The sequence below is a fragment of the Artemia franciscana genome, chromosome 4 (assembly GCF_032884065.1).
Source record: "Artemia franciscana chromosome 4, ASM3288406v1, whole genome shotgun sequence".
NCBI lineage: Eukaryota > Metazoa > Arthropoda > Branchiopoda > Anostraca > Artemiidae > Artemia > Artemia franciscana.
In genome coordinates, this window is record NC_088866.1 from 55,362,111 (window position 1) to 55,382,946 (window position 20,836).

At 34.9% G+C, this 20,836-nt stretch overlaps 2 protein-coding genes across 3 annotated transcripts in view; one reads left to right on the forward strand and one right to left on the reverse strand.

Moving 5' to 3' along the window:
• The window catches only part of LOC136026621 (integrator complex subunit 11-like), a 144,163-nt gene extending 128,114 nt beyond the window's left edge, over positions 1-16,049 (reverse strand). For both annotated transcript variants that reach the window (XM_065703348.1, XM_065703347.1), the window contains exons 1-6: positions 15,938-16,049; positions 11,216-11,316; positions 8,316-8,498; positions 5,721-5,837; positions 2,738-2,836; positions 1,254-1,375 (exon numbers count right to left, since the gene is read on the reverse strand). In XM_065703348.1, coding sequence (XP_065559420.1) covers positions 1,254-1,375; positions 2,738-2,836; positions 5,721-5,837; positions 8,316-8,498; positions 11,216-11,316; positions 15,938-15,965 — 650 coding nt within the window. In that variant the 5' untranslated portion in view covers positions 15,966-16,049. The remainder of the gene's footprint in view (positions 1-1,253; positions 1,376-2,737; positions 2,837-5,720; positions 5,838-8,315; positions 8,499-11,215; positions 11,317-15,937) is intronic.
• Positions 1-20,836, forward strand: part of LOC136026623 (GTP-binding protein 1-like) — a 203,890-nt gene that overhangs the window by 175,691 nt on the left and 7,363 nt on the right. The gene's annotated exons all lie outside the window — the stretch shown is intronic.

Below are 20,836 nucleotides of genomic sequence, written 5' to 3' on the forward strand. Positions count from 1 at the left end.
CCGGTAATTAATCCCTGGATATGGCCTAGGTGTGTTGCTAGACAAATGACCAATGAACTTGATCGTGGAAAATCCTTAGCTATTGTGCTATTTACATAGAGGGAAGGTGAGAAACTATTAAACCACATTTTTTAGATGTTCTTAACAGTAAGACATAGGCCCGCAAGTCATTTCAATGGACAATTGAAAGTGCCAAGGACACCAAGACAAAAACATTTTACCCCTTGAGCCCATCTTCGGTCTATTCGTACCTGGAATTGCAATTTTTTTTTAGCTTTTTCTTTTAGTTGCTTCAAAATTACGAAGTTTTTGTCCAGTTCTCCATTTTTGTCAGTGTTGCCGCCCTGGATTGTGTACATAAATTAGCAAACCAAGTAAGTTATATTTGACAACATTTTTCATCCATAAAAATTCAAACATTAGCCAATTTTGTTTCCCAAAGACTAATATAAATTGAATAGAAAGCTATATCTTCTTAATCTGTTTGGTGAATGTATTCTTCGCTTATTTTTTGCGAATTTTTCACCCACGTTCCTTTTTTTTAAATTTGGCACCCACTACTAATTAAATGCTTATATAAATTGGTTTCTCTGATCAAAAACTAATTCCCGATTGCTCCTAATTGTTAAGATACATGTCATTGTTTAACTTTCCACTTCAACCCATTTCAACGGTCAGATATCACTTCACTGTCGTTGGTGATCGAAGGACAGAAAAAAGCTTATACATCCTATTTTTTAACATTACTTAGTAAAGGGAGAAAAGGGTTTTTTTTTTCAGAGAACCACAGGAAACTCAGTTTGACATGAGCACTGACGATTAAGTAATTTTCAGAAGTTTGAGAAATTTGTGAGTAGGTACTTTTTCTGTTTCCGCCTTTTAGAATGTAGTATTTGTTCAGCAGAGCTTATGTATAAACAAACTTCTTTGCTGGCTGGTAACTACTGTTGATTTGAATCCATCTATGTAAATAGGCAATCGCTAGAGACCTGCACTAAATCTTGACGTTGACGTTTATATGGAAAGTATTTTTTTTTAATGATTAATACAATTTAGACCCTTTTTTAGTTTGGTATTAATGAGAAATGCTCAAAATACACGATTTCAAAATGCTTATTTCTGAAAAAATTTCGAAGATCCTACAACTACCAATTGGAGTTATTCCCCGTCCTTTTTTATGTACTTAAGAACTGAGTTTGCAACCACGAAGCTCTACCACTAAAAAATAACCAAACAATTATAGGACCTCCTACCTGCAACTCTTGGAGTCCCTAATAGTGGTTGCATATGTGGATTCAGATATTAAAAGATCTGGACGGCAACGGTCAATCCACGCAGCTCCAAGGTGTCTATCCGGTGTCATATTATAGTCTCCCTAAAACATATAAAGAATTAAGAGCTAGATCAGAAGATGATACCATACCCCCCCCCCCCCCTACAAGAAGCAAATGGCGATTTTCGAATATTTCACGGGAATTCTAAGGAAAAGAAAGGCTTACTAGGCGTTATATAAATGGCTTAGCAGCAAAATTCATAGATACAAAGCAAGCTCAGTAAAGAAATAACTGTTCCTATATATAGTCCAATACAAAACAGAGATAAGTCCTAAATTTTGGTCTACACCTCCTGCTGATTTAACAATAAGGGGCAAAAAAAGTCTAATATTATTGAATCTAAAAAGAGAGGTCTTATTTTTCTGTTCTCGAAAGATGTATTGCTGCTGAATGTCATTGGTATTTTTTGTGCCTTCTCAGAGCATAAAGTATATCTTGCTTTTATTAAGTAGACAATATGAAAGTGACCGAACGTAAAATTGCTTTTTTAACACTGAAATCCCATAAAACTTGTCTAACAAATACTCGAAGGTACCAAAGGTACCAAAATTAACACCTTAGGTAAACAAAGTCAAAACGTTTTAATATTATCCAAAACGAGAATTATTCAAAACGCTCTAACGCAGTTAGTACAAGATTTTTTTTTAAAGATAGTCTTTCTTCAATCTCATCTTTGGAAAAATAGTTAATTCATATTTGGATTTAAGTCATCAAGAACAATCGAAGGCGTAAACTCTAATTACGTTTATTCTTGGAGGTAAAAAAAAGTTTCAGTTACACTCTTAATTTGAAACATAGGACTAAAGACGTTATACTGATCAGCTCTTAGATTTCTAATTTATTTACAGATATGAGAGTTATTTATTTATTAATTAATAATTATTTATTAAAGAAACAAGTGCATTAAAGTATTTTCTAAGAAATCCATCTGAGATAATCATTATTTTCACGCATATGACGGTTCTTACATAAACAAGATACCTCAAATTGCCGAAAGGTGATAGCATAAATCTTCTCTTTAACCAACAATTTTACCGGAAAACTAAAGATGATTTAGATTTACAGTGGATAGAATGTAAATACTGGATATTGAATCATAGCCAAACAGACACATTTTCTTAGGACATTTAGCTACTGCGCTCAGTTGCGGTACACTTTCAATTTTTTTTCTTTGACGGGGTTGGGCCTATATTTACGAGGGATGGATACGAAGTCACCAAAAAAAAGCAAAAAAAAAGCGGATAAGTATCAGCAAAACGAAAAGGTAGGAATTCCCCCTTACACAAAGATTGATCCGTCGGACACCGCCCCAAAATCCAGGAAAAAATGACAAAAAATGATCAATGTTTTCTTTTTCTAAACTTTGTTATCCCCTTGATGTCTTGGGTACAACAATATCTTACCGTATAGACAAGTGACTGAGTTCCAACTTTTATATGAAACATTGCACCTCCAAGGACATGTCCAGCGTAATAGGCCTTGATTTCAATCTCGTTGTCGACCTAAAAATTAAAGTTGAAATATAGTTAAATTTGAACATAATATATAGCTGCACATCAACATATTTTTGTCATGTAAAAACGATCTTTAGGGCAAGTTTCCTTCAAAATCACTCACAGATATTACCTTTCACTCCTGAGGTATTAGCTTTTACGACTTTTGCATTTTGTCAAGTTCAACTCCCACACTTAGAATCTTCGAACAACCCCGATTACTGCACGTTTTAGAGGTATGATGCTGACTCCCACTCCTAAATTAGAGAGAAGTGGAGAAGAGGGCCTTTTTCCTAATTCAGAAATTGCAATTGCTCAGACAATAGAGCCTTCACAAATTGATCTACGCACAAACAAAAGCACTAAGAAACTCACAAATCGCACTTACTCAGAGAAAGAGCCTTCAGAAATGGATCTACACACTAATAAAAGCACTAATGAAGTCAGAAAATAGAGCCGTCCGAAATGGATCTACACACAAATAAAAGCACTAATGAACTCAGAAAATAGAGCCGTCCGAAATGGATCTACACACTAATAAAAGCACTAATGGACTCAGAAAACAGAGTCTTCAGAAATGGATCTACACACTAATTAAAGCACTTATGAACTGAGAAATCAAACTTACTCAGAAAATGGAGCCTTCAGAAATGGATCTACACAGCAATGAAAACACTAATGAACTCAGAAAATCGCCCTTACTCAGAAAATAGAGCCTTAAGAAATGGATCAATCAATAATAAAAGCACTAATAAACTCAGAAAATAGCATTTACTCAGAAAATGGAGCTTTCAGACTCCCCACTAAATAAAGCACAGGATATTGTACTGCAACCAAACATCTAATCTGTCTTGACTTGGAAAACAAATTTTGTTCAAATCAATCTGACTTGACTCAAAAGGATAGCTTAAAAAAATATTTGTTATATTTATAAGAATCAGTATCATTTTATTCATACAAGGGGTTATAGTCAGAATAAACTACACCTGTATAATGCTCATACTTACAAATAAACAATCACTAAGTCAACATATGTTAAACAATAAATAACAAGACAAAAGTAAATTTGACAAGTATTTTATGCCTAGGGTACCGTAAGCAATTTTAATTTGTCTTTCGTTTTAGATTGTTTCATCAAAAACAGTGATGATACATTTCAATAGTTATTACTGTTGAGAAGAAATTGACCAAGTTCACAGAACTCAATGCCCGTGAAGAAATGATAATTGCAAGGCAGACAATACCGATTTCTAACCTGTATAATCGTCACACAAAATCGCTCTAACAGCTATTTTCTGCACTGATTCAAGTAAATTAATTAAGTGACCTATACGCGAAACATGACCTTAATATGTAAGAGACGGTTCTTGAATGATATACCCCCTACCTAATATTCTTCTAATATGCTTCTCCGACGCTCAATACTAATGAAATATACCAAATTAAGATAAAAGTATAATACTCTAGAAAGAAATTTGGACTCTATATTTGCACATTAGGGGGGAGGAAGTAAAGTATAGCGGGTCTACATGCCTAATATGTTAGGTACAATTATTCTGCATATAACGTAGCAAGAATTGTTTTCTAACTTCACACTGTCCAAACACTTAACCCCCCCCCCCCAATGTGCAAATATATAGCCCAAATTATACATTTTCCATCTATTCTGTCACTTTACTATGTCTTGTCTCACAATAAGCTGAAATAAACTAACTAAAATCAATATTTCGCACAAAAAATCAATATTTCGCACTATCGACACCTAGAGGAAAAAAAAACTATATATCAGCATTGATTATAGGATACTTAAGCCCAGGGAATCTCTTGGAACTTGCTTTTAAATAGCTAATTGCAGAATTTGGAATAAATTTAAACAAGGCAAAAACATAAAAAACAAAATGCGCAATTAAGCATTTGTGAAAAAAAATTATACAAAAAGCTAATTATTATTTATGATGATAGGTCTCTTGAGCCGAGAAAACACATCAAACCTCTTAGTAACTCTGTTTTTAAATGGGCTACTTGAATTCTCCACTTTTTATAATACGAAAAAAAAATCAACAGTTTTGCATCGTCGACACCAATGGCATAACATTAATTATCATTAATGATGATAGGTTACTGGAACCCAGAAAGCCTATCAGCCCCTTCGTAGCTCTGTTTTAAATGGGCTACTTGCACAACTGAATGTTCTTACAAAAGAGGTTAATATAGTAGTATCTTCTCCGTTTCTTATAAAAAGTGGAGTTGCAGGGTCTTTTTTACAGGAATTTATTACATGTCTGTCGGCCAACCTTGCAGCAGCAGAAGTTGATCTACAGGCCTTGTATTACTAAGCAGAGCATGAATTCCCTGTGGTTTTAAAGGATTGTAAAGCCATAAGTTGTAAATCCTCATTGATTCTAAGGGAAAACTCTAGATGATAAGTTTTTCGCTATTCTGGATTGTAGTTGAGTTAAGTGAATAACGCCCTCAGGGAGGGCGTTTTGCAGCATCAAAAGATCCCAAGAAACACTGGAGAAAAATAAGGGAAAGAATAAAGAGCGAAGCTCTGAGTAGGGCAGAGGGGAGGAGGGACTTGCATAGTCATGTTGGCTTGTGTTGTGCTACAGTGAGTTGCTAATAGTATTAGAAAGAGGTATTATACACGTTTAAATCATCTTAAAAGAAATATGGTAACCTAACCCACTGCGATGCTGAGATGTTTAATTTTCAAACTGTTTTTATCTAAAAAAAAATCAACATTGTGTACTACCCACAACAATATCAAAAACGATTATCATTAATGTTCACAGGCCTCCAGGACATATCTGGAATATTTGAAGTAACCGCTTTGTAGTCTACCATTATCTATAGGAAGTATTGTATTATCTAGTCAGAAAAATTAACTAACCTGGACAACCTGGTGTAAATTCACAGCTATTACTTTTTTCATACAGTCTTGTATCATTTCAGAAGTGAAGAAGTTAGTTTCGCCTTTTCGGTCGACAGCCACTTTCCGGTTGTCTTCCTGTAAAAACAAGATTAATTTCCATAGCGTAGATATGATTAGATAGCGTACATAGCGTAGATGACGTAGAAAGCGCAGAAATAACTAGATGTGACCCAACCAAATGACGAAAATGATAACTACTACCTCTACTACTAAAAATTCCGGGTCGGGAGGTCAATACAGCTTCACAAATTCCTTCTTCCCTCTAATCTGTTTAAAGATCCACAAAATTTCAATTTTCTTCAAAATTATTCCATCCTATATTTTGTTTTACCTCCGATGGATGGTCAAAAAGCCTGTTTTTCTGCACCTTGCTATCACTTATCAGTAAAAACAGACATAACCCTTGAGTTATTAAAAGTTGTTGTTCAAGAGTTATTGAAAGATGTTCATCCTAATCAAAGCCCTTGAATAAAGTGCGTATCATTATCTTACTGTTCAACATTTATCTACTGTTCAATGTCTTAGCTTGTACAAAATATAAAATTTCGTAGACAGAAAAAGAGAGAGCTTCATTTACAAATTTGTATTTTGACAAAAGACAATTTGATGAAAAAAAGGAAACAGGGACTTCTTTTAAAGCGGTTTCTTCGCCGGGCCCCGGCACTCGGCGCGCGGCAGGCTTCTACATATGGTTTTCATTGTCGCTTGTCTTCTAACCGGGGACAATCTGTTGCCTTTTCATACTAGTTCTTTTCAAAGATATTAAGTCCAATTTCTAACAGTGATATCTACTAAGCTTCAAACTTTTGGTTTTCGTTTTTAAGGTTTTTGAATTGTTGTCATCCATTGTTAGAATATATACAAATATTTTTGCAATCACCAGTTTTTTGCTCTTTACGCAATTTAATGTCACTTCAAATGGAGTCTATTCAAAGATATTTGATTAGTACAGCAAGTCCGATTTCTAAGAACAATTTCTACTAAGCTTCAAACTTTTGGTTTTCTTTGGAATTGTTGTAATCCTTTGGCAAAATATATACAAATATTTTGTAATTACCAGTTTTTTGCTCGTTAAACCATTCAAGTAACATTTTTACCTTTTTTTTTTATTTTCTAGAACCTTTTTTTTTATTAGCGATAATTTTAAGACTCGCATGAAAGAAACAAAATCCGACAAGTGCTCGAAAAAAGACAGCGCTCCAGCGCTGTCTATTTTATCTTGAAGGAACAATGTAAGCTTCTTCCTAACTTGAATATAACAAGAAGAAACTAAAAATTAACTACCACTTAGTTTGACTATCCATAGCAAAAAAGGATTTAGGGGTGCCCAATTCCAGCCGTTTGAGGAGGGGGGGGGATTGCAAGAGCTAAAATTATTTATGATTGGCCACAGCACTCACAATTTGGAACCACTTGGTAGGTAAGCCCTAAAACATTAACACCCAACTCTTTGGCAAAGGTTATCATTCTTCAATCAATGCGCACAAGCCAGATTCTTGGATGGAGAAGCTGTAGGATTAGAGCTTTGGATGGAGAAGCTTTTGCCTGGTGAGGAGGGGGTTTTAAAAGACAAAAAGGTCATATCGGGCACTTCTCAGAAAGTGTCCTTCGGACTAATCCGGGGAATACCAACCCCCCTCGAATTTCGTTAGATAAATAAAAACGTCAGAAACTGGCAAAATAAAATTCAATTCCTATGCAAGTTTAGAACATCCTCTAAAAAACAGTTTATGTAATGTCTTAATAACAACATAGCAACTGTTAAAATCTGAATTATGGAATGCAACAACATAGGTAACTTGTCGTTCTTGTGGAAGTTGAAAGCAGTAGGTTTTCATGAAATCGCATGTTTTAGAGTGATCATAAATTTTTGGAGACTATAGGCTTCCAAAAATTGAAAAAAAAATTCATTAAGAAACGGGTTTCCAGTTAGACGTACCATATGTGGTAATTGCCTAGCTATATCGACTTTACACGACTGTGACATCATTGCAATTTTTTTTCCTTGCTCCAACAACAGTTTTCACCATACACACACAAAATTATAAATAAATAAAACGAAGAAGAAACACACGTCACTGGAAATTAGAACAGTGTTGATTAGAAACGGATATTTTTATATTCAGGCAATTTCTTTTTTTCTCTGAAGAGATTATCATAGCATTCAAGCTACCTGAAATTTACTCAGTTTCTCTATGACTTGCAACTATTAACCTTGGGAAGGGGTTTCAGAGGGACTTCATCGTCTTAAAAAACCAAAGCCAAAGATAAACTTTGTATTTAAACAAATCCAATAATCTATTCTCCTTTTAGACAAAAACAAAACTAAAATTGCCAATACACTATGGTACCGTACTTTATAAAGCAAACTTGTGTGTTCGAGGCTTTTCCTTTATATATAGAATTCGCATTAGGACTGACAATAACACAAATGACTGACCCCCCAACAGAATAATTATTAATTTTTTACAACCCCAGCCCCAGTCCAAATTATAGGTAAGTCCATGTCAAGCAGTATAAAAAAATTAAATTAAGAAAAACTTAGATACATACCAGTACAATTGGAGCAATAGCTTTGGTAGGATGGGTCATATAAATTGGTCCGTTATACCCAACCATTTCTGTCATAAAGGGGAGAGCGCCACAATGATCCGTATGAAAATGACTGATAATGACACAATCAATGTGATCAGTCAGATTCCCATCAACAATATATGAAAAATCTGGGAATCGTCTCTGTAAAATGGTAAAATTCATTAAAGATATTTGTTATGTTCTTCCTCACCTAACAATAGTTAATTTGGGAAATGAAATACTACTCGTGACATACTCAAATATTATTTACAAAATTAATGCTAATATACTTTTGTGTATTCATAGAAAAAAAAATTTGAGCTGTAATAACTTGGCATCACAAAAAACAATTATTTGGCCCTAACATTTTATGGAAGATACATGCTTGTGATAAAAAATAAGAAAAAAAAAGGAAATGAGACTTGAGGCCAGTGGGTTCCGAGAAAAAACATACATCGTCAAGATGTAACATTATCACTAACAAGATGTCTTGCATAGATTTATTACCTGGAGGGATACCAAATCATATAGAAAAGCATTGCAATACGTTAGCGGGTCAAAAGCCACCAATGATCTAACAATCAATAGTGGCAATAGCCAGTTATTACCAGTGGTGGTAATAACTAAACAATTCTTATTATTTAGTTTTGGCTGAAACCTGTCATTTCAAACTTGTAAGGCAGATGGAATAATTGATAAAGATTATTGATTGTAAAAGGGAATATATAAAGACAATTTTGTTTGAAAATTGGAACACCTGTTCAATGTTAATCGCAGTGACGTTTTTAACAAAACTGACTTTTACAAAAGGACGCCTTCCAGAAACCCCTCCACTTTTAAAAACATGCGATTGACAAAGTCTAAGATTCCAATATATAAAGAAAGATGATTTTCGGCAAAATTAAACTGAAATGCAAATAATGAGGCTGGTCCATATTACAGCTGTGTTGCAAACAAAACAAGACTACAAATGCAGTTTTTCTCATTTTAGAGAAAAAGAATGATTTATTTTCTTTTTCTTTATAATTGCGAAAAGTAATCAGACCTAAATAAAAAGTTTTGCAACCTCATATACATTAATATTATAATTTTAGATATATTTCTTCTCCATCTGACATCTTTTAAAAATAATAGCTTAATGTTTAACTACATCAATGTTATGAAAGAAGATTTCGTCTTGTCTTAATTCACACGACCTCTTAGACAATTAGAGACCATTCCTTTACTACTCTCCTTATTAGTAGATACAAGAAGGCTTGAAGAGACAACGCCTTTCTTCTTTCCTAACCATTAGTCATTCCAGACAGTAGCCAGGAATTACTTCAATACTAAAACAGAAAAGGACACTGTTCTACTTAAGCTGTTTTAGCACCATCCTTTTTATCTACATTGCTACCCAAAGCTCCAACTTTCTGCGCATCAATTAAGGGAAGCCACTACACACACGTAAAATGGGCTTTAGATTATAGATAATTAAAAAAAAATATCCTACTTGTACTATTATTGGGGGGTAGGAAATTATTAGATTCATAAGCAAAATTTTCTGCATTTTGAAGTGATTGTGCTGAATCTTCTTGATGATAAGAGTTACTGAAAGTCAACTCGACTTTCAAAAATTAGAAGTAAATAGTAATTAGAAGAAATTATAGTAATCTGTTTCACAAAAGATTTTACTATAAACAGAGTATCAAGGAAACTATATACAACTAGAAAATATGAATGGTTCTATGACAAGCTTGAAAATGATTTCTATCAAGTGGGCACGAAAACTGGATATATCAAAAGATTCAAATTCTCAACCAGTCAATTAGCCAAAAATAACATAAAAAACTTACTGCATACAGACCCTAAAAGCAAATGATGACACTATGCATCCAAAAAAAAGATGTTCATGCAGACAATATGTTGAAAGTCTATATGCAAACAATAGAATATGAAAAAAAATTTCTTATTTTCCTTGACTGGTAACAATTCTTCACAAATATATGATACAAGACTATGATTTTTTTTAAACTTTTGCACAGGAGCCAATATTAATTCCCAGCTACTTTGTCCATTTGTGTTTTGACAGTGATTTTCAACCTCCATTGCTTTTAATCCTTGTAATTACCTTTTATGTTGGGTGTCCGTACTGTGAGTTAATTTGAGCACCATTTACTAGCTAAAGATCCATTCACAATAAGATTTCACTGATATTAATTTGAGCCAATCATATATTTGTATAAATTTCAGATTGGTTAAAAAATTCTTATTGGCTCAAATAAGTACTAACTAAACCTTACTATTAGCAAACTCTCATTGAGAATGGGTCTTAAGTTTAAATACTTATGTAGGAATGTACAAGCTGAAATGCTATGGACAACCAGGCAAACAACAATAATCAATGTATTTCAATACAAACATAGCTTATTTATGCATCCCTCAAGGCATGGCACTTTTCACAATTAGTGTTTCATTTTGCACTTTGCCTTTAATTTCATATGCTTTTTTTCCATTTTTTAAATTGACTGAATTGTGAGTTTACACACAATGTCATTTATTTCTTCTTTTCCTTATTTTATTTAGCAAGTATAACTGATCTGACAGCTAACCAAGAATGTCTCAATTAGCAATCCTTTTAGCCTTAAGCATCACTTATATCTTGTGAGATGCTAAGCAAAAAAAATTTGGCCAATTGGATAAATAGTCTTGTGATGCTCATTTGCAGTACTGGTTCCCAAAATTTGACCTCTGCTCTTTTTTGGTAATTTTATGTATCATAATATAATAAAGGTCAAAATACAATTTCTATTAAGGCAAAAGCAAAAAACTTAAGTGGCCCCCAAATGCCTGTGACCTGTATCATTGACATTTCTAATATAAAGCCAGGAAAAACTTACCTCATCATTATACCCCTTTAGATCCATGCCACAGTCAAGCATGATATTTTTGCTTCCAATGGATGCAAGTATACAACTTCTCCCAACATGTTGCCCGGCACCTGAAAAACATTTAAAAACCAAATAATAATAATAATATCAAGCACACCAAGGAAATATATTAAATTTCCTTAATCTATATCCTAGAAGGAAAGAGGCAATGGGTAATTAATACTAATATTAGTGAAAAGTACCTTTTTCTGATGAACATCTGAAAACTTTAAACCAAAAATGCCTTTTGAACCCACCCCCCTAACATCTGCTTCCCACCCTAATAAATTACTCTAATAACTCCATTCCATAAGGTTAGGACATGTACAAAAATATTTACATTTTGCCAAATCAGTGGCACCATTCTATACATCCCTCTATTTATCTTTTGTTTTGTTTACATACAAGCAAAAAACATCATGAATGTCTTGTTACCCCAGTTTGATCCTAACTGAGTGGGGCAGCACAATGACCTAACAGACAACAACAAACTTCAGAAGGACTACCAGGAAATTTTGGGGAAGTGGGCAGAGTTCAGACAAGAGCTTGGCTTTTTACCATGATTCATGCAAATACTTTTCATGTTACTATTTTATGGATTTTATAAATACTTTCTGGTTTACTGGGGAGATCATCACTCCTATTTCCCACTAACAACTTGCAAAAATGGAAACATACAACACTGTTGCCGAATAACCAAACTTTTGGATACTACATCCAGATGGGGATGGGATGTAATTATAAACAAAGCAAATTTTAAAATCAACTTTAATGAAGATGATGTAAAAACTTTGTTACTGTTGTATCTAGTTCTTGTCTGATTCTTAATGGTGTTAGTAATCCTGGTGTTAAAATCAACTTTAATAAGAATGAAGTAAAAATTTTGTTACTGTTGTTAGCAGTTCTTGCATGATTATTAATTGTGTTAGTAATCCTGGCACAACATTTGTTCTCTGAACTAAACATTATAATAACAAGGGTAATACCATTTAAAACTCACTTCTAGACACATTATTTTATACTGCAACAACTATCCTACATCTCAGGGAAAAATCCTAAATAATGGACTTTTTTCATCTTGGAAAGTTGTTATGTAAGAAGAATAAAATTTCAAGAATGAATTCAGAGCCTTAAGTACAAGTATACACTGAAAAGCTGTTTTCCAGTTCTAATCTCTACTCCTTCCAAATTTGCAAGGCCAAGAAAATTGAATAGATGATAGGTCATTGTCTAATTTAGCTTGGAAAAGAAAAAAAATGTCCTTAATTATGGTTTGATCCTACTATTGTGCAAATCCAGGTTTTCAAAATACATTCCCAGTATGTGAGTAGGTATTTAAGCCATCTTGCAATATAATTTTGTTTAAACTTAGGACACATTTTTCCAAGTTCTTGGAAGATTTATAAGTGAAGATTTGACAACGATTTATGCTCAAAACACTTTGTTTAGGTCTTATTTGTACTATTGGAATAGACTAGTTTTATTTATACAAGCAATTGTAACTTAGAATAAAATTCCAACTAAATGGTGCTAATACTTACAATGAAAAGAAGAAAAAAACACTAAACTATAGCTTATTAAATGCTGACATGTAAAAAGGGATAAACAAATTGGCAAAACGGTTTGTTCTTGGAGTAGGCAATTCCAGTCTCACTTTGATAGCTGACCTTGTGTTTATTTTATTCCTGATAGCTGGTGGTAGTATCTCTCTATGTTTTTCACTTCTAAGAAGAAATTGCCAAATTTGCACATCAAACATAAAAACATTTGTGAAGGGACAGTAGTTGCAGAACAGATAATACTAACTCATAACTTACATATGCATCTGAAAGAATAACTTTAAAGGCTCTTTTTTGTAATGATTCAAGTTGATCACTTAGGTAACTGGTGTTGTTGACTTGAGGGCCCTATCTCCCTCATAAGAGGATTAAAGTGAAGGATTTTGGTTTTTCCTTTGTTGATTTGAAGTCTGTTGGTAGTACATTGGTCTTTAAAGTTGCTCATTATTGCATCACTGGATTGGGAAAAAGCCTTGGAGTTTTCAATGAGGTATTTCTGAAAAACTGACAAGTTGTCTACATATTTAAAGCTGTCCTCAAAATCAGAAAGGACAAAGTTTATAACAGCTAAAAACAACAACACTGCAAGTTTTGTGCCTTGTAGAGCATCAAAAGTAAGTTAAGCCCATTCAGAGTTGGTGTCTCCAGGGAAAAGGCTATTGACACACTGGAAACAGTCTTGCAAAAAACAAATCACTAAAAGGAGAAAATGCTTGTATGCACCCATTACATGTAAATTTGTCATAGCTATGAAATGACAAATAAGGTCAAAGGCTTTTCAGTAATCAACTACGAGAAGATTGACAATCACACTTCCTTGGTTTAATCAACAATAAGATGATACATTCTTACTAAGTAAACAGTTGTGCTGCTTTTCTTCATTTCTTTTGAGAATATCTTGTAGTAACCATGTGAAATTTTTACAGACAGGCCCAGTCAAAAAATTAGTGACTTTTGTTGAAATTTTACTGAACAAATAAAACAGATGAGAAACAATTAGTGTCAAAATTCAAGGGTCTTCTGACGAAAATATAGTTGTCAAATTTACAGGTATTTTCTCAACAACAAGTAAGTTTGATAATTATTATTTGTAATAATATTTCATGTAAACTGAAGATGTCAAGAGAAGAGCTACTAAGATGGAGAGTGGACTGCATGAGCTCCCTAACCCTACAAGGCTATGCAAGCTGAAACTCCCAACTCTGGTTTATAGAAGAAGATAGGGTGATGCCATTCTGGTTCATAAGCTTATTAATTCAAAGGCAGTTCCTGGTCTTCTTCCTCTGGCGTCTCAGGATTCTTGTACAAGGGGACATAACTTGAAGTTATCCAGGCATTTCTCCTCAAAGTGGCAATGCACCCATTTTCTTACCAACTGTGTTGCCAACCTCTGGAGCAAATTACTGCCAGATATCATTGCTGCCCAAATGACAGACAGCTTTAAGAACCATCTTGATAACAAATGGTCAAAAAAAGAATGGAAGTATAACTGGGAAGCACTCAAATCAGCAACATCAAACCACTAGTCAAGTGTATGCATTCAACTATGTGTCATGTGTTATCAACTCTGGAGTTTCTACAAAGAAAATCTTTATATTGCTGCAAGCTGCAATTTAAGGTAAAAAAAAACATTAAAAAAGTCCTTTTTTAATCACAGTCTTACTGATTTGATCCTAGATGCTAGATTTTTCCATTACCTGAGGAACTGCTCCTTGGCCTCATAGTAAGTTCATATTTTCAAGCAATTGACTTGGTTGATCACAATACCCTGATTCATTTATCACTGAATAATTTTAAAGTAGACCCTCTCTTAGTAAATTTATACACGTTTTGTTTCAAATAGATCCCAAGCTGCAAAATACAAAATATTATCTCTGAAAATGTAGTATAATTTTGTTGAAAAAAAAACAATAACAGTAAAATTCTAGTTAATTGACTTCTTGCTATCTTGAAAAGGGTTTAGGTTAGGAAAATGAAACTTTCTGGGATGGGTGTACAGGCTATAGTATGTCCCAGGAAGGTATTTTGAAGTACCTACCTCTACTCCTTCTCCCTCTAGAGGTCCCTGACCTTTGATGACCTTTAAAAATATGTGTTATAAAAGTGAAACCTTGCAAAATAGATTTTCTGCTTGAATGAAGTACAACAAAATTGTTTTCAGCTTCATAACTTTGCTCAATCCCATTTTATAAGGTTTTAAAGGTATGCAAATACATTTCCTAAATTTTCAAAAAAAACATTGATATGGCTCAAAATTCTATTCAAATAACAGGAATTGCATTTTCAGAACTAAAGGCAGAGAAAACAAGACTAGCAACTGAAAATTAAAGTAAAATATTGTTTTATCAAAATTTTAATAGGCAAATAGACCTGTCATGTAGGCAAATTTCAGGGCCCTTTAGAGGGAAAAGCAGTAGAGGTGGGTACTTTAAAATACCTTCCTGGGACATACTTTAGCCTGTAAGACCTATCCCTGAAAGTTTCATTTTCCTAACCTAAACCCTTTCCAAGATAGCAAGAAGTCAATTAACTAGAATTTTACCCCAATAACTCATACTTTAATTGACAATTTGTCATCTTTAATAGCTGAAAAATACTTAAAAGTGATTGTCAAACTTGTAAATAGCATAAAAAAGACATTAAGTAGGATGTTCACTTAATTGGTAAGTAAATAATATGAACTATGATGTATTTACTGTTTCTGATGTATGTTAGGAAAACAGTTGGGCCTAGTAGTTCCCTCTGGTACCCTACTCATTACTATGGCTTCATCAAATTATATTGGCTGGCCATCCATTTTGAATAATATGGCTTGCTGCTTGAGGTTGGTGAGGCAATACATTGGCTAATCTATCATGGCTAAATTGATACAAGCAACATAGCCTATATTTTAGAGTGTATTTGACTATGGGGTACCTTCTGGAAGGCCTGATCAAAAGAAGGCTCACACAGTAGCTTACTTTATTTGCACCTATCATAAATGATACAACAGAAAAGTAGACAAATGAATTAGCCTACTTTTTGATTTTCTAAGTTATTCAATTGACCTTTTTTAAGTTAATTGAGAAGACAGGAAGACAAATCAATTATTTCAAGCCTAGACCACCCTTTAACCAAATTAGCTTAGTCCTACCTAGTGGAGTAACTTGAATCTCATCCATAATTCAAAATTAAACTTTATTTGTGAAATACGAGTTGATAAAAAAAAAGCACATTGCTAAATATTTCAAATTTTTTCTACCAAGATGCGTTTGATGATATTAGTTATCATCTATATTGAGCGTTTATCGGAGAATTGGATGCCAGGTAGCAGTCTAAATTGCTTAGAAGAAATTTATCAGAGAAACGCATTCATTAAAAGAATCATCATTTTCATTAATTTTGTGAAGAATTCTATATTACCTTAAATTACCTTAAATCGCATTGTCCAGCGAAATAATGATTAAATCCTGTAGAATCACTGGTTAGTGATGACGATGGTTGGACGTCTCAACGGCATCCCACTCAGTTCGCCACGGCTTTGATGACCATTCTCCATCAACGGCTCTTTTAAAGGCAGCTGTGCTGGGGGTAGTGACCGCTTTTTCGGTGAGAGGATTCCACAAACTCACTATTCTATAAGTGAAGAAGTTATTGCGTAGTCTAGTGGCAGCTCTCTTCTGATACAGTTTCCGACTATGCCCCCTAGTTCTGGCAGACTGGTCAAGTTGAAATAGCTTATCTAATGGAGAGTTGTAATTCAGGAGCTTATGTGTCATGATAATATCACCCCTTTTACGTCTGTAGACAAGAGTGGGGAGTTTCAGCCTCTTCAGACGGGATGAGTAGTTTAAATATTTGCATCCCTCAATTGCTTTCGTATCCCGTCTCTGAACTGTTTCTAACTTCTGCTGGTCACCTTTGTTGAGGGGGCTAGCAACACACGTGCCAAACTCCAAATTAGGCCTGACCAATGCCTTATATAATTTAGTCATCACCATAGGTGACCTGCTAGTGATTGTTCTTTTTATAATGCCCAGGGTTTGGAGTGCTTTTGCTACGGCTGTCTGTGTGTGTATAGTGAATTTTAATTTCATTATCAACTATGACACCCAAGTCTCTCTCTACTTCAGGTGACATAATAGTCTGTCTTGATCCATCCCTAACATATGATAAGGGCATTTCTCATTTTTCTTTCCAAAGTGGATTGTTTGACATTTGTTTACATTGAATTCAAGCCTCCACAAAGTTGCCCAATGGGAAAGTTCCCGCAGGTCATTCTGCATAGAGGCTTTCTTATCGGGTGTATCGACAGTTCCAATGAGTTTGGAGTCATCAGCATAAAGACTTATTTTATTTTTGACTTTGGTTGGTGCATCATTAATATAAATGTTGAATAAAGTTGGTCCCAAGATGGTTCCCTGGAGCACTCCACTTAATACTTCCACCTCTTCTGAAAAGAATACCTGTCCATTTTTTCCAAATATTTTCACCCTTTGCTTTTTCCCGGAAAGAAACTGGAACACCCACTCTACGATTTCATTATGTATTCCAATTGCAAATAACTTGGTCCTTAGTCGACGGTGACATACTTTATCAAAGGCTTTTGCAAAATCCAATAGAACTAAGTCGATATGGATTGCTTGATCTAGATGGTCAGTAACATAATCATACGTATCAATCAAATTAGTTTCAACCGAGCATCCATGTCTAAAGCCATGCTGACTATCATTGAGCAGCTCATTGGTGGTCAGGTGTTCGACAATGTGAGTATTCACGATTCCTTCTAAGATTTTACCAGCTACAGATGTAAGACTAATGGGCCGATAATCGGAAACGTTGTTGCGACTACCTCCTTTGTGTACAGGTGTAATGTTTGCATCCCGTCAGTCTTGAGGAATCTGCTTAGTATCAAGAGACTTCTGAAGCATGTTCGTAAGGGGAAAGGCTATTTCCGCATGAGCTTCTTTGAATACTCTTGGGTGAACTTCATCAGGGCCAATTGATTTGTTAGGATTAAGCAGCTTCAGCCGCCTCTCCACATCAGAGGCAACCACAGTTATCTTTTGCATAGGTTTCCCAATAGAATATTCTGGTGCTTCTGGTAAGGGGGCATCGTCAGGAGGCGTGAACACTGACTTAAATTGTCTACTCAATTCAGCTGCTATATTATTTGGGGTACTATCTATATTGCCATTCACAAGCAGTTTTGTATCTGAGTGTCACCCCGGATTCCGAGCCGAAGCATACTTCCAAAATTTCTTAGGATTAGATTTTGAATCCAATGCCAATCCCTTTTCATATTCTGTCGTAAGCTTTCTCGTGAGATACCTAACTTTATTCCGGGTTTGTTTAAATTTCTCATAGTTTTCATGGGAGGGGCTACTTTTATATTTGCTCCAATACTTCTTCTTTTTCCGTACAGCTTGCTTGACATCACGAGTGATAAATGAAAGGGTTTTGGGTCTTCTTTTCCAGGAAATTACTGTATGTTTTTCTGTTGCTTTAATTAAAACCCTTTTCATTTCAAGCCAAGCCTCCTCCATATTCTTATCATCAATGAATGACCAATCCTGGTTTGCTAACTCATGTCTGACCTGGTTGTAATTTGTGTACATATGCTTAATCCAATTATTCTTCTGTGGGTACAACCTAAGCCTACAAATAATTGCAACATGGTCACTCGCTCCAAATGGTGGTTCCGAGTCGACACTAATGAGCGTCTCATGGTCATTAATAAACAAAAGCTGTATTAGGGTTGGGTTCTGCCCACTTCTATACCTGGTCGGAAAATCAATTGCTTGGTATAGCGAATGTTCATGAAGGCAGTCCAAAAGTGGGCAATTCGAGTTTTCAACCCCTTCTGCAACAGCAAACCCCTCAATCCAGTGTAATTCCGGTAAATTAAAATCTCCCACAATAAGAACATTCTTATAACAATGCTTCATAACATTATTAATAGAATATGCAATTGCTAGAAGGGAACTTGTCTGAGAGGGGGAACTGGGACTTCTATAAAAACAGCCTATGACTACAGGGAGACTTCACTGCAGAATCGTTATCCATATTTGTTCAAACCAAGGTTCGTAATCTGAATTTACTGTAGGAGCCCTTACCTGGAGTGGAGATCTGACGTACACTGCTATCCCTCTACCATTTGGCTTTGACATATTGGTGAGTAGCTCAAATCCAGGCACTTGAATTTGTGTATCAGTAAGAGCAAATGCAGTACGTTTAGGTTTCACCTCAGTGAAGGCAAAAACACTTACTTCATGCCTCGTTGACATCACCGACTTGATTTCATTCATCTTTGTGGTAATACAGTCTACATTGCTATATAGTACCATTAGTCCTTCAATAACAGTATTGTCGTCATTAGCTTTGCTTGATCCAGAATCACATGATTTAAAAGAAATGGTATCCGATATGAGTTCATAGTTTCTGGCATCCGATCTAGCACTAACATACGATTCTTTTTCTGAATATTTGGGAGAGCCAACTTCACTAGTACTATCACAAATGGACACACTACTTATGGAACTATTTACAAGTCTTAAAGGGGTACTAGATATATCTATAATTCCATGACATTCTCCTGTGACGGTGTCTGACGCGTCACAAGAGTCTGGCAGTCTTTTGACACAATCTTATTTCCTCTGATTACTATGTCCACTTTCCCATTCAATCTTCTCTTATGCAATTCCTCATACAATCTTTGTCTTTTTTCGCGATCATACTTTGACACGTCATTTCTAAATTGAATGGCACCCTTTCTTTCAAAAGATTTCTGAAGGATTAATTTCTTTAGTTTGAAATTTGCCACTGAGAAGATAATCGGGACAGGACGTTGAGTACTGGAGCCTGGTGTGGTTGTTACGGGTCCTAGTCTGCGAACATTCAGGACAGTAACATCAGGGATTCCATAATCGTTAGCCAAATAATCACTTAAAAATCGGGCATCATCAATTTGTGGAGGAACTCCAAAGACCACTATGTTAAGTTTTCTTTTTTGTCTTTCACGATCCTCGGCAATCATTGCCTTTACGCGGTTTTCAAACTGTTCATCTAAAGTTTTTTTCAATGTAGCTACTTCAGTGGTCACTAAATCTTTTAAGGTGTTATTATCCTTTGCCATTCCTGATGATTGCTCAAGAGTATGAATCCTATTTTATATTGCCTTAAACTGAGTGTCAATTTCCGCTTTAATTTCATCTTTAAAGCTAGCAAAAGAGTCCTTAACTGCCTCCTTAATCTTAACATCTAGGGTCTTAACTGCATTCTCAAAACCACTAAGAGAGTTCTTAATAGACGCATCAACAACTCGTGTAATCTCGGAGGCATTAACATAGGAGACTTTAATGCTCATTCTGATGTTTGGTGTAGTTGTGGAACAAATAATGAGGCAGGAAATAGCCTTCAAAGATTCATGTTAGATACCCCTGAATCGTGCCTGTTACCACCAAAAGACTTCCCGACACGCATTAATTATTCCAATGGTTCATACACAACAATAGACTTGGCTTTTGCCTCACCAAGTTTGGGAAATAGTCATACAATATATACTGTGAACGAACCCACACTTTTCAGCGACCACAATTCATTTGTCATCCAGTGGAAACAACAAGACCAGGACAGTGAACCATCAAGCCCCAGATTTTCGATCCAGAAAGCTAACTGGTCAGAATTTGATGAGGCACTGAAATCCATGGAGATAGATAAAATGCTTATGCTTGCGGAGGAAGTAGACCAAAAAATAGAAATCTTTCAGGGGAAATTGCTGGAGGCAGCAGAAAAAACAATTCCAAAGAATAAGCATAACCTGAAAGGACAGAAAAGTACACCCTGGTGGAATGAGGACTGTGAGGAAGCTAAAAAAAGAAATGAAGAAGAGAAGACACGAGTATGACAGAATCCCAACCCTAGACAGATATATAAAGGTGAAGCAAGCTCATGCTAGATTTAGAAAGAAAGTGAAGGAGGCAAAACGGCATTTCTGTTACACATTTGTGGAAAATCTAGATTTTAGAAAGTCCAGTACAAAAGTATATAGATT